This window comes from Corvus brachyrhynchos, unplaced genomic scaffold, assembly GCF_000691975.1.
Source record: "Corvus brachyrhynchos isolate BGI_N302 unplaced genomic scaffold, ASM69197v1 scaffold59, whole genome shotgun sequence".
NCBI lineage: Eukaryota > Metazoa > Chordata > Aves > Passeriformes > Corvidae > Corvus > Corvus brachyrhynchos.
The window spans coordinates 2,894,926-2,908,147 of record NW_008246054.1 but is presented as its reverse complement, the minus strand read 5'-3'; the positions used below and the strand labels follow the sequence as shown (position 1 = coordinate 2,908,147).

Genomic DNA, 13,222 nt, shown 5'->3' with positions numbered 1-13,222 from the left:
AGGAAAGCCACGGGAGAGCAGTGTTTGTTGAGAGTGGCAGAGCACTGGAACAGGCTGCCCAGAGAGTGTGAGGAATCTCCCTCTCTGGAGCCATTCCAAACCCACCCGTGTCTGTAGGTGACCCTGCCATGGCAGATTTAGATGATCTCCAGAAGGCCCTTTTTGATTGTAATGCCTGGGTGGTTGTGTTCAGGGTGTTTCCTGCCCCAGGAGCGGAGGCTGGCAGGCTGTGTGCCATGTGCTGCCAGGGCACGGCTCTCCTGCAGCTGCTGTCCGGCCCTGTGTCCCCTGACAGGACACACGTGGCTGTGGCCAAGGGGCTGCTCTCATCCAGCACCTCCTCTCCATGCCAAGGTACATTCTAAGGGCAGAGCAGGCACTTCTGCTGGCAGCACAGGACAGCTCATTTCCTGGTTTTGCTCTTCCCTAGGCAGCTTTTTACCTGTGCTGACTGTGTCCATGCCAGGTTGTATGGATTCAGGGGAAAGGAGAGCCTTAAGACACATCCTTTCAGATCAAAGGTTGGCAGCATCTCAGCGGGTGGAGTTGGACTTTGCTTTGCAGTGTGGCTTTCACACATAGGAGTTGGGGTGGAGGGAGTGGGCACAGGGCATTGATGTGCTGCCTTGAGGGCTCTGCCCTGCCCGTCCCAGCTGGTGCCATGGCCCCAGGCACTGGGACCAGCAGTCTGCTCTGGGATCTCCAGCCTGCCTCTCTCTCCAGCTTTGGTTGCCTTGGCTCACTCTGGAGCAGCTTTCCAACACACAGCCAGCATTGCAGCTGGGAGAATTTATGATGTCAGTGATGGAAACGCTATCTTTTTATTTCCCCCAAAAAATAAACCATCTAAATTTTCTGTAGACTTCAAGGAATTATTTGGGAACAAGAACTTATACTGGATAACTCCTCATGTTGAAACCTAGGGCTAAATTTTGGCCACAACTGCCCTTTTCCTGTAACTTAAGCCTGTTCTTTCCACATAGTGGCACTGGCTGGAGATCCTGGTGATGTATCCCAGCCCCTGGGAGGTCCGTGGCTGAGGTAATCCAGTGAGTTCCTTATTTCTCCACCATCCCAGACTGCTTATTCCAGTTTAGGAAAGAGGGCTGGAGCAGAGCATGTGCTGGTGGACAGGCAGCGATAATGGTGTTGTTGCGTGGTGCAGAACACCCCGTTCTTGCTGTGCTTCTGGCTCCAGTGTCAAGCTGGTGTGACTTGGAAGAGGTTACCCAGGGTGTCTGATAGAGATAGAACTGTTTATCTCTGGTGAAACGTCTTGCAAGACCTTCCAATCTGGTAAGCAGACTTCAGTAGTCCTTGAAAATCAGAGTATCCTAAGCAAGCCTCTGTGGCTGGCCGTGGAGCAGAGCATGTGAATCTGGGGGCTGCTGGCCTTCACACTTATTAGGGATGCACTGAAAAGTCACATTCCCGGTCATTTTTGTGCTCCTTGTGCCTGGCAATAAGTGCACTGGTTTTACAGCTCTCTGCAGCTGTGGCTGCTCCACGTCTGGATCATTGATTCCTGCAGAGAAGCCTCTTGTGGGGTCGGAGGGGACTTGGATCCATCCTTTAACCCTGTGGGTGACATGGCCAGCCCAGCAGGGCTGCTGGTCACCCCATTCTTCTTTGCCTGCTCTGAGCTCTGCCCCTTTGCCTCTTTCAGTGGCTCATGCCTCATCTTGTGCAAGGAAAGGCTGGCTCCAGGCTGGCAGGAGGAAGCTGGATGGTTGCTCTTGAGTAATGTGTAACCAGCCTCTCCTGGCAGCCAGTGAGCACTGTGACTTCCAGAGCGATGACCTCTTTTTTGGTTGGCAGTCAGAAGGGAGGAGAAGTGTGATTTAGGTCACCCTGGTGGCCTGGCATCCCCCATGACCTCACTGGTTTGTGTCACCCTGCCTTTTCTCACCTGTAACCCCGTCTCTTCACCTGAACTGCCCCCCTGCAACCTTGGAGCGGGCTGTGGAGCTTGGGAACTCCGCATTCCATGCACCTCCCTGGGTGTGGCTCTTTGCAGCGAGTTGAAATGAGGACTGGTAGCAGTGTCACCTCGGGGCATTGGCCTGGCCCAAGCTCCAGTGTCACCGCGAGCTTGGGTGGTCTGCATGGGGGGATACCCCACAGAGATGTGAACCCTGCTGTGGGTAGGAGCAAGCTGGGGAAAGTCCTGTGGCTCAAGAGTTTGTGGAGACTTTCAGAGACCAGATGCTGGAAGCTGCTGCCAAGCCAGGACGAGATGCTGTCCAGGTGCTCACCTCCCACCTGAGTGACAAGGATGCTTCTCAGGGGAATGGTGCTGCACAGTTCCCAAGCTGGACCCCGTGGTGGGGACAGAGCTGATACTGTCCCTCCGTCTCCTGCTGCAGGAAGGAAAGCTTCATCCCCTGTCTGCCAGGTGGCCCTGAGGCAGGACATCCAGGTGCTTGCTGGAGGGCAGGTCAGCTCTGGAATCAGCTCTAGGGATGAGCAGAGCCAAGCTGGTGGCTGTTCCTGGGAGCTTTGTTCACATGCAGGCTCTTCTGCCACCTGTCCTGATAAATGGCTGCTCCCCTGCCCAAAATAGCCCCTGTGTTCTGCCAGCTTCTGCTTGTGTCCTTTGGCCCAGTTGGAGGGTCCCCAAGTCCCCAGGTCAGGGGGTGGCATAGATGGGCCCTGCTCCTATGGGCTGACAAGGGCATGGAAATGTGCTGCAGTGTTGGCATGGCTGAGTGGAGCTGCTGGAGTCTCCCAGCTGGGAAAAGCTGGGAGCTCTGTCAGACCAGTAGTTCCACTGGGAAAGGGAACTGGCAGGCAAAAGCTTGAGGATGGCTTTGCTTGGGGGCACCCAGCCTCTGCCAAGCTGTGTGGGGAGCACCCTGTTTGCTGCTTGCATCTCTGCCTTGTTCAGGGAAGTGTTTCTCACCTTCACTCCCTGCCTTCTTTGGGCCCCTGTGAGGGAATGGCACCCCAGGTTTGTTTCTATCATTCAGCAGCATCTTCCAGCACTGCAAGGAACAGAACTGGCAGAGCCTTCCTTGGCTGTTGGGTGTGCTGGGGAGTGGCAGTTCCTGGCAGAATTGTTTGAGCAACTTGTGGTGCCCTGCTGAGTGCAGGAAGAAGAGCCTGGTAACACCAGCCCAGAACCATGGCACTGAACAGGGCAAATGAACAGCACTCCTGGAGGATGTGGTACCATGCAGGGCAGACACCTGGGTGGATCACAGGGCAAATAAGACCAGAGGTTCTCTGTCCCAGAGCTGCTCTTGTCTCCTTCTGCCCCTACTGGATGTAGCAGGCCCTGTCACCTTCCTGCCCTGCTGCTGACTGCTTTTCTCTTCTGCAGAATCATCAGAGCTTTCGTCAGGACCTTCAAGTATTTCTTTGGCTTGAGGTTTGAGGTGAAGGGACTGGAGAACTTCAAGGTGGAGGGCCCTGCTGTCATTGTGTCCAACCATCAGAGCATCCTCGACATGATGGGTGAGGAACTGGTGGGAGGGGAGGGAAGATTTCTCCTGCTCACCATTGGGAGAAGTCCTGCTTGTACCTCCTGGACAAGCAGCCCCTGGTGCAGCTTCCCCATCAGTGCTGGTTGTGGGAAGGGTCTCCTGTCACTCTGACCAATCCCACACCTATGTAGCCCCCCAGGTAATGCTGTCCTTGAGGTGCTGGCCCAGCATGTGTGTCAGTGGCCCTGCTGGGCTCTGTGGAGCTGGGGAATGAGCTGCCTCTGAGGGGTCCTGCTGTCACCTGCAGCCACCCTGCCCCACTAACTGCTGTGTGCCAAGCCTCCTGCTCTCAGAAGCCGGGAGACAAACAAGGTCCCCTGTCCTTGTCCCACCTGAGTGCAGGCAGGGGGAGTGACTGCTGGATCTTGCCCTCTGCCGTCCCATTAGGGCTGATGGAGGTCCTGCCCGACAACTGTGTCCAGGTGGGCAAGAAGGAGCTGATGTACATGGGCACCGTGGGGCTCATCATCTACCTCGGCGGCGTCATCTTCATCAACAGGAAGAGCACCAGCAGCGCCAAGATGGTGATGTCAGAGGTGGCCAAGACTATGGTGGCTGACAACGTGAGTGTCACTGTGGAGCTGGGTGAGGTGGCATGGGGGGCACTGTGGCCCTCCTGGTGCTGGCTCACCTGGAGTTCCAGCTGCCTGCAGCTCTCGGCAGAGCTGGCTGGTGTCTCCCAGCACTGCAAGTGGATTTCTGGAGCAGAGCCTTGTCTCTCCATGTGCAGGTGAAGGTGTGGGTGTACCCAGAGGGCACGAGGAACTGCACTGGGGATTTGCTGCCGTTCAAGAAAGGAGCATTTCACCTCGCTGTCCAGGCACAGGTAATGGTGCTCTGCCCCCCCATGGGAACCCTGAGTGCTTTTGCAGTGGCGCTGCACGCTGGCCATGCAGTGTGTGGCTTGTTTGCTCTCAGGTGAGCTGTGTTCACAGGTAACACCTGCTCAGGTAAGCCACCGTTAGGTGTCAGAAGTGCTGCCCAGCAGCAGCCAAGAGCCTTTTCCATTCCCTCTGGGGATAAGTGGCTGCAGACCGTGGAGAGCTGCCCTGTCCTCTCCTGCCCACCCCAGTCCTGGTGTCCCCTCTGGAGGGAGGAGTGTGAGGGACAGGCACACTTGATCCCTATCCCAGGCTTTCCTGGCAGCCTGGCAGGGCAGTGCCTGTGACCAGGGGTTCCTGGGGGCATGGCTGCAGCCCAGAGCTTGCTCCTGGCAGGGAGCCCACTGGGTGCTTTCCTGGGGAAACCCAAAGCTGTTGATTCATTTCTCAATCCCCCAGGTTGCAATAGCATAGTGGTGATTCAGGATTGTTAATTCTTGTGCTTTAGAGCAACATCTAGGCTTGCTCAGTGTGCAAATAGCTGCTGCCTCCCTCGCAGCCATATAGCAGTTCTTGGTACGTCTTTTCTCTCCAAAATGACAGCATCCATGAGCAGTTAGTGGGGGAGCAGGCAAACAGCTTCAGCCAGCCAAAGCTGTCTCAGGAGCAGGGTGCTTGCCTGGGCAGGGTGCTGGGGCAGTGTGCCAGGGATGACTCGAAGCCTCAGGGAAAACTGTTTTCCCCAGGAGAGGTGTTACAGCAGGGATTTTGGGAAAGGGAAGAGGTGCCAGCTCTCTCGCTGGGTTTGTTTGGCCAAGTCCAGGGTGTAGCCTGTGTTGTAGCATCCCCATTCCTGCCTGGGTGATGCAGCCAAGGCAGAGCCTGGCAGCTCTGGGAGGAAAGGATGACATGGAAGTGCTCCCTGCCTCTGCTACACCCCCCTGAGTCACTGCCTGTAGATCCTGGCTGTGTTACCAGCACTGGAACAACAACTCTGCCTGCCCTCCTGGCCCTGTGTCTGTCTGAAGCTTCCCCGGGAGCAATTGATAACAACTGGTGACTCCTTTTCTTAGAAACTGAAAGCAGAGCAGCTGCCCTGCCCCAGGCACGTGCCTGTACAGCAGGCAAGGCCTGTCAGAACAGGCATCCTGCAGTGTTTGTTTGCAGGACAGAAAATACCTGGGGTTTGAAGCCTCACTTGGGATGAGGAGCCCTAAAAGCCAGTGCTGAGCTGAGGCTGGAGTGGAACTTGGCCTTGTTTCCTTGAGTATCCCTGTGCCCCGCATTTCTGCGGAGTGGTTTTGATTCCATTTCACTCCTGCTTGTTCCAGCCTTTGGAAGTGGGTGTTGTTTGTGGGGCTGTGTGTGCCCTGTGTGTCTGAGAGCCAGGCCAGGCCAGCTTTGCTGTGTGGGATTCACTGCCTGTCTCTGGCCTGCCCTGAGCTGCTGAAGTGCCAGTAACTCCTCTTTTTCTTCCTTTCCCCAAGGTCCCAGTGATCCCTGTGGTGTACTCCTCCCTCACCACCTTCTATAACCCAAAGACGAAGCTATTTACATCAGGTAACAAAGAGTCACTTGGAGACAGGGTTGCTGTTGTCCTGTGTGGAGATCTGGTTCACAAGGGTGTGGGAGAGAAGCAGAGCTGGTGTGAACAGGAGGAGCCCTGCTTGGGAGATGTTTGGAGGCAGTTCAAAGCACTTGGCACCAGAGCCTGGGCTGGGTTAACTCAGGAAAGGCTGTAATTAAATACACTGAGGGATGTTTTCATTAAAAATCAGTTACCACCTCTCCTGCTCTGGGCAGGCTCTGGCTGGAATGGCAGTTTGGGGCACAGGGGGATTATTGGGGGTGGCACAGTTGCTGGAGCTGGGATCTAACTCTGCCTGTGCTCCAGGGGTGGCTGCCTGAAGCCCTGGGAGGGGTTGAGGGCTGTGCTGGGGCTGTCCAGGGTGGGGAGCAGGGCAGAGAACAGAGCTCCTGTGGCGTGTGAGTTTCTTACAGGCTCCTCTCTTGTCCCCAGGCAAAATCAAGGTTGAGATTCTGCCTCCAATAGAGACCAAAGGGCTGACATCAGACGATGTCACCGAGCTCAGTGACAGATGCTTCAGCACCATGAGGGAGACCTTCTTCAGGCTGTCAGGCCGTCCAAGCCAGGCAAAGGACTCATCTTAGAGGCTTCTCCTGTGGTGTCACCGTGTGGTGGTGGCTCAAGGGACCTATCTGTTCTTGCCAAATACTGAAGGACCTTCTTATCTTCTGCAGTGATTTCTGACTCTGGGAACACCACGGACTGGCACACACAGGGTGTCAAGCCAGCACTAAGGTTCCCCTTTGAGTGGATTTCTCTTATGGGTTCACTTTCTCACTTTGAACTGTCTCCTTTTTCTGAATTTCTCAGGCATCAAACTTGTGCTACCAAAGGGCTCAATGACCAGAGAGGTGAGTTCCCCCAGCTCTTGCAGCTGGCACGGGGTGACAGCAAAAACCTGACTGGAGCCTGAGCTCTGCCTCATGTGACTGCCCTGCCCCTGTGTTCCTGCAGGCTCAGCTCGTGCTGGCCTGGCCCTGTGATGTCCCAGGTGGAAACCACCAGGCAGCAGTTAGTATCAGCACACCCTTGATGCTCAAACAGGGCTGAAAACTGTGTGAAAATCCAGATTTTGGCTTTACACCAGCGCTAAGAGTGTGGTGTCCTCACTGCCACCCACCAGTGGGACTCACGGGCCTGTCCCCTTGAGATGCCCTTGTGGCACAACAGCATCACGTTGGGTAACTGCTGCCAGTTCCCTGCCGTGGCGGTGGCTCAGCCTGGTCACATCCCGGTGCCTGCAATGCCCCTTACGGAGGCAAAGGGCTCTGTCGGGCTCGTTTTGTCACTTGTCATGGTCAGCACTGACCGAAAGATGGTGCCTGTCCCGCGTCTCTACCGATCTGCAAGGCGGAGCTGCCGCTCTCCGAGGCCTGTAAAATCCCTGCAGAGCCACAGGGTGGGTGAGCTGCAGCTGGAACGGGGCTGGGAAGGCTTGGAAGGCTTCACCTCCCTCTTTGAGGGACATAAACCCCTTTCCCAGTCAGATAAAAGGGGTTCCCCTGTGGGTGATGGACCAACAGAGCTCCTGGATCCCTCACCGGGAGCTGTGGAATGTAGATGCCCTCGGAGGCTGGGTCAGGTCCATGGTCCCTGTAGCTTTAGCTCTCCTGTTCATGGCACAGGGGGACCTTGGGACAAGCCACCTGGGGCTACTCAGGTAACCAGCACAGCCAGCTCCTGCAGCCTGTGTTGGTGGAGTTGTGTTTATCCAGCATTTTGGGGCCAAAGCCTCAGCTGGGAAAGGCAGGGAGCTCCCTGGAAGGAGCCCTTGGGCCGAGCTGGTGCTGGCAGGGGCTTTGTTGAAGGGGCCTTACAGTACAGACTCAGGGCATGGGAAGGGTCGGGGTGGGAGGATGGGAACCAAACCAGCACTTTGTGAGAGTGGCAGATAAAAGGGCTGTCATGGAGGGTACACCCTCCCCTGGGAGGGCTCCTGGGGAAGGGAACCATGTCTGACTCCTCCTGGGAGGAGAGAGTGGTGCCTCTGTGTGCACTTGTCTGCTGTTCACTTTTAATTGGGCAAAGAATGTCATGTGCTTTACAAAAAAAAAGGAAGAAATTCCACCTTTTAGTTATTTAAATAAAGGAGCCTCCTGGTCTTGTGTGGGGGCGGAGGGAGGAGGATGTGGGGTGCTGAGCCCTCAGCTCTTGCAGGGGGTGGGTTTGGTGATGGAGGGGCAGTGGGGGTCCCTGTCCCCACCCTGCTGCCCAGGCAGGAGGGCTGTGCTTCACCCAGCCTCCCTGGTCAGGCACCATCCCAGCTCCTGGGCTCCTGGAGAGCAGAACAGGAGCTGCAGGGATGGGCACCCACTCCTGTACCCAGCTCTGCGGTACCTCTGCAGGGACCACCTGCCCCTGCTGTGACACCTGGCTTGGGGCTGCAGGGACTTGTCCCCACCTTCTCCATGTGACAGCAAGCACAGGGAGTGTGGGGAGGCAGCTGCCCTGCCCGGGCCAGGTCTGTGCTCTGCAGGGCAGACAGCACAGCCAGCCCTGGGACATGTTAGCCCAGGATAATGCTAAGGAAAAGCCAGGTGAAGCTGAACACCCCCTAGTTCACACACAGCCAGTCTGGCACAGCCAGGCACTCATGGCACGAGGTAAGGCATTTATTTGCTGCCTCTCCAGCAGGGAGAGGGCTCAGAGTCTGGTTTGGAAGGAGCTGCGTGACCTTTGGTGAGGTGAACTCAAAGAGAGAACAATGGAGATGCTGATGGGAACCCAGCCTTCTCCTGCCACCCTGTGCCTTCCTGGAGATGGAGTGGCTTCATCCCAGCCTGGGGCTGGAGAGGGAGATAAGAGCTGTGCGTGCACTCAGCTTGCTCCAGGTCCTCAGGTGCTCTGCTAAAGTTCATTCTTGCAGGAACCTGGGAAGATGGGAAACAAAAATAAATTCAGCAACATCATTAGCCTGGCTTTGGTTTGTGTCTTTCCCAGGCAGAGTGAGACTGACCTTAACCTCTGGGCATGTCACCCACACTTGCTGCTTTCCCTCTGCCAAACAACCCCAGGCTGGCTCCCCCACACTCAGGAGTGTCACTCTCACCTCTCTGGCATGTCACAGTGTGCCTGGCCCCTGTGCACAATGTCCCCAAACCCAGTCACAGTCTGTGCTGGATCAGGGGTAATTCAGACTTAGAGGGGCCAAAATGGTTATGGCTTAAAGAGCTCTGACCTGGTGCCTTTGCTGATGGTTTAAAGAAGAGAAAATGGGTTTTCTGGTCATTGCACACAGTCGGGAGTGCCATTGTAGGGTAGCACTCAGCTGGGAAATGCTCCACCGGGCACAGAACAGGGATGGCCGAGTTACTCCATGGGATGCCCTGTGAGCCTCAGGGCTTGCTGGAGTATGACAGGACACCTTTGTGTTCTACAGGGACTTGCAAGACCATGAAAAGAGACACAAACATGTTTTGCTTGCTGGAACAGACTAGGCAGAAATTAATTTTGGGACTTTGGAGTCATCCCTTGGAATGAATCCACATTACCTTGTGATACTGCTCACATTCCTCTGTGCTGTCACTAATAATATGTGCAGGGCACTACTAGAAAACTCAGCCTGCTGGAAAGCTCAGTGGTTCTGGTAATTACCCCTTTCTGAGATGCTTTTTAAGTGTCTATTTGCAGCTATTTTGTCTTCAAACAAGTTCTTCGAATTCTTTTCTCTCTCAGCCATTACTGTAAGCACTGAACTGGGACTGGATATGCCCTGAACCAGTTTCTCCTGAGTCTTTCCAAGACTCAGAAAGCTGCTGTTGCACATCCCAGCCATGCCTGGTTTCTGGAATTATTTAATGGGGAAATGAGCTGTGAAGAGCTGCCTATCAAAATGAATTGTTTATGTGGTTGTGCTCTGCTTGGAGTCAAGGTGAGCACCACAGGGACCCAAGGGGATGCTGTCCCACTCTGTGCTGGGGACACCAGGCAGGACCCCCCACCTCCAGCCATTTCACACATGACAGCTCTCACTGGGGTCCCTTCCTCAGTTGCTACTTTGGAGACCCTCTCTGGTGCCCTTACTGGTCTGTAAGCTTCCAGAAGAAATGCCTAAAACTTCCCACGCTCGTAAATCTGCCAACTTCTGCATGCTCCCTAAACTTCCCTGATTGACTTTTTGGACTGTTAATTTCCTTTGCCTAAGGACCGAGTTACCAGGAAGGGACAGCAGCGGTGGGTGAGGTGCTGCCTGCCACACGTGATCTGCTGCTCCCAGTGGCTCCCTCAGCTCTGCCCCACAGCCACGTTTCCATGTGCCAATCCTACAGTTTTTGGCTGCTACAAGGGCAGTCAGATGGTGCAGCCATAGAAATAGCTTTGAAATGAAGCTAATGGGCTGTTTGTGTTCATCCTTTATTAATTACAGGCTGCTGAGCTCGAGGCAGATCCAGATTAACAGTGGCATATGTGTTACTGATCTCGCTGGCCCACATCTGCTCCCCGTGGCCAGGGTGGCTGGAGGGAGATCCTCCACCCCTGCTTTTTCCAGGCACTTACAGGTCTCCAGCCGCTCCTCCAGGAAAGAGATCTGCTCGCTCAGGGAGTCGATCCTGTCCAACTGCTGGAGGGAGTGGGACAGGCGGCTGATGGGGTCTGCACCGACATCCTCTGGCGGCATGAGGTTGTGGAAGGGGGCCAGCACCAGCTGGAGCTTCTGCAGGGAGAAGGGGAGCTGTGAGCGCGTCCCCTGAGCCAGCAGGACCACCCGGGGGGATGCAGCACCCGCCAGGGAGGGCTTGCAGGGCTGTGGTTGTGTTCAAAGGGCTGTGGGCCTGGAAAAGCCACGGGGCGGGCGCTGCTGGCGGCGGGGAGCACAGCTGGGATTGCTGCTGGGATGTTAAAAATAGAGCCAGGGAGGAGGGAAACCCTGGCTGCAAACAGCCCCGGGTGGGAGCTGGGCTGAGCAGGAACAGGGCAGGGGGAAGTGCTGCAACTCACCTGCTCCAGCGCTTCTACTCTGCTCCTCAGGTCCTTCATTTCTTCCTTCATTTCACTGGAGGGACCTGAAAAAGTGACCAAGGGAATGTCAGGGAGTAAAAGCCCTTTGCTGAGGTGAGGTGGAAACTGCTGGGGAGAGAGACTTCACTGCAGGGCTCTGGTCAAGCTCTGCTGCTTTCCACCCCCAGGGTCTGCCCCCACTGGGATCATCTCCCAGGGCATCAGCTGGACCTGCTGGAATCTCATCCAGCTGCTAAAGGCACAGGCTGCTCCTGCTGCTGCAGCACCTGCAACGAAGTGGGGAGGGTTTCAGGCGGTGGCGTGATGATTAAAGGACAAGAGATCTGGTGGATCCTGGCCTTTTGTGCCCGTGCTGCCAAAAAACACCCAGCTCTGCCCTGTCCCGTGGTGGGCACAAGGGATTGTCCCCTCTGAGGGCCCTGGACAGGGGTAGAGGCAGGTGGGTCCCTGCTGTCCCGGATGTTTGCTGCGTGCTGCCCGTGCTGGCCACAGCGCATTATTACTCACGGTACGAGTTTGAAGTGTCACAGCGCGACACATCCCACCCCCCCCCAGCCACAGCCAGGCCCTGTCACTGTCACAGACGGATTTGTGCTCGGGGGAAGTTGTTTGGGTGGGAGAAGCACTCCTGGGTCAGAGAGAATGAAGCTGAGGGGTTCTGGCTGCTGTCCCCTCTCCCATCTCCTGCCCCTGCTGCTCCAGCCTGCGATGTTGAGCATCACCCCAGCTCCCACTGAAGGCCCACCCCCCCCCAGCCACAGCCAGGCCCTGTCACTGTCACAGACGGATTTGTGCTCGGGGGAAGTTGTTTGGGTGGGAGAAGCACTCCTGGGTCAGAGAGAATGAAGCTGAGGGGTTCTGGCTGCTGTCCCCTCTCCCATCTCCTGCCCCTGCTGCTCCAGCCTGCGATGTTGAGCATCACCCCAGCTCCCACTGAAGGCCCAGAGCAGCTGGTGTTCAATGTGGGGACAGGTTACCTGCTTGGCTGGGGGTGTCTGTCCCAGGCGCTGGCACCAGGGGCTGGCACCCCTTGTCATCGGCAGCCAGGCTGAAGCCATCCCAGCAGGCGCAGTGGAAGCTCCCGGCTGTGTTGATGCAGAGCTGGCTGCACCCGTGGCTCTGGCTGGCACATTCATCCACGTCTGGAACACAGGAACAGCTCAGTGAGGATGGGGACAGGGTGAGGGCGCAGGTGGCTTAGGCACAGGGTGGCAATGGAACGCCAGTGAGTGCCCCCCGCGTGAGCTGGTGTTTGTGCCGGGCACAGCTCTGGGTGTCTCAGCACCACCGGTGCCCAGGACAGCCCTGGATAAACCTGGCCTAAGCTGGAGGGGGTCTGGCCTCCTCCCCTCCTTCTGCTCCCCCCACAACTGAGCCAGAAGCAAAAGCTGTGGTCAGAAACGTCCCAGCTCTGCCCAGGCGGGCGCAGGCAGCGCTCGGCTCTCATCCCGGATTTACAGCCGGGGTTTTGGTTCCAGCCAGCTGTGGCGAGGAGCTATCAGCCTTTCAAGTGTGTACAAAACCCAGTAACCTCTCCTGACACGGGGGAGTTGTTAAAGCTGTTCCCACAAAGCAGAAGGAGCTGAAGCGCTTCCCACGCCCAGGCGAATCTGTTTTAGGCAGTGGGAAAATCCTTTCCCCCGGAGCTGGAGCTGTCAGCGATGGGCTCAGCCCTGCCTGGCCCAGCACGGGTCAATGCCACACACTCCTCCTCTGCCTAATGGGAGGCTGGAAAGCTGGGAAAAGCTGGGAAATGCCATGGCAGGGGTTTGCAGCACTGGTGTGCATCATGCTGCCCGATTTCCCTGTGCTGTGAGGAGCACCGGGCTGCTCCTGTGCTGGAGAGGAGCCTGGAGATCACCAGGCTTCCCCTCCACCCCCGGATATTTTTGGTTTAAGGATTTTCAGTCTCTGCAGTAAATAGGCGTTTTAGTTTACAGCAAGAGTTTACAAAGCCTGGGAGGGATGATCACGAACACAGGATCTCAGGCCGGCCCCACAAGGGCTCTGTGCTGCAGAGAGGCTTTTGCTGGCCTGCTCACAGCTCTGCTCACACCGACCCAGCACAGAGCAGCAGGCAGAGAAAATGGGGGTGCCAGAGCTGCACAGGAGGGCTGGGAGCACTGGTGCAGCCAAAGGGAGGTCAGAACTCCCCTGGGAGCCACGCATCCCATCCTTTCCCGGAGTAGGTGTGCGCGTGTGCGCAGAGGGACAGCACCAGACATGGCCCGAGGTCTGATAGGAGGCACACCACTGGTCCCTGTCCCCACCGAGTAGGGCAGAGGACACCCAGAGCCCCATGGCAGCTGGGATGCTCCCAGGAGAAGCTCTCCCAGAAGCAGCAGGGCACGTGTGACACAGGCAGCAGG

The 13,222-nt window shown here is 56.5% G+C and overlaps 2 protein-coding genes across 2 annotated transcripts in view; one reads left to right on the top strand and one right to left on the bottom strand.

Moving 5' to 3' along the window:
• Positions 1–7,978, top strand: part of AGPAT2 (1-acylglycerol-3-phosphate O-acyltransferase 2) — an 11,286-nt gene extending 3,308 nt beyond the window's left edge. The window contains exons 2-6 of the mRNA XM_008642314.2: positions 3,235–3,456; positions 3,873–4,048; positions 4,216–4,311; positions 5,794–5,866; positions 6,327–7,978. Coding sequence (XP_008640536.1) covers positions 3,235–3,456; positions 3,873–4,048; positions 4,216–4,311; positions 5,794–5,866; positions 6,327–6,478 — 719 coding nt within the window. The 3' untranslated portion in view covers positions 6,479–7,978. The remainder of the gene's footprint in view (positions 1–3,234; positions 3,457–3,872; positions 4,049–4,215; positions 4,312–5,793; positions 5,867–6,326) is intronic.
• A 506-nt stretch (positions 7,979–8,484) lies between these two features.
• EGFL7 (EGF like domain multiple 7) overlaps positions 8,485–13,222 on the bottom strand; it is a 12,685-nt gene continuing 7,947 nt past the window's right edge. Inside the window, exons 6-9 of the mRNA XM_017745401.1 lie at positions 11,831–12,049; positions 10,833–10,897; positions 10,392–10,548; positions 8,485–8,764 (exon numbers count right to left, since the gene is read on the bottom strand). Of these exons, the coding sequence (XP_017600890.1) occupies positions 8,742–8,764; positions 10,392–10,548; positions 10,833–10,897; positions 11,831–12,049 (464 nt within the window). The 3' untranslated portion in view covers positions 8,485–8,741. The remainder of the gene's footprint in view (positions 8,765–10,391; positions 10,549–10,832; positions 10,898–11,830; positions 12,050–13,222) is intronic.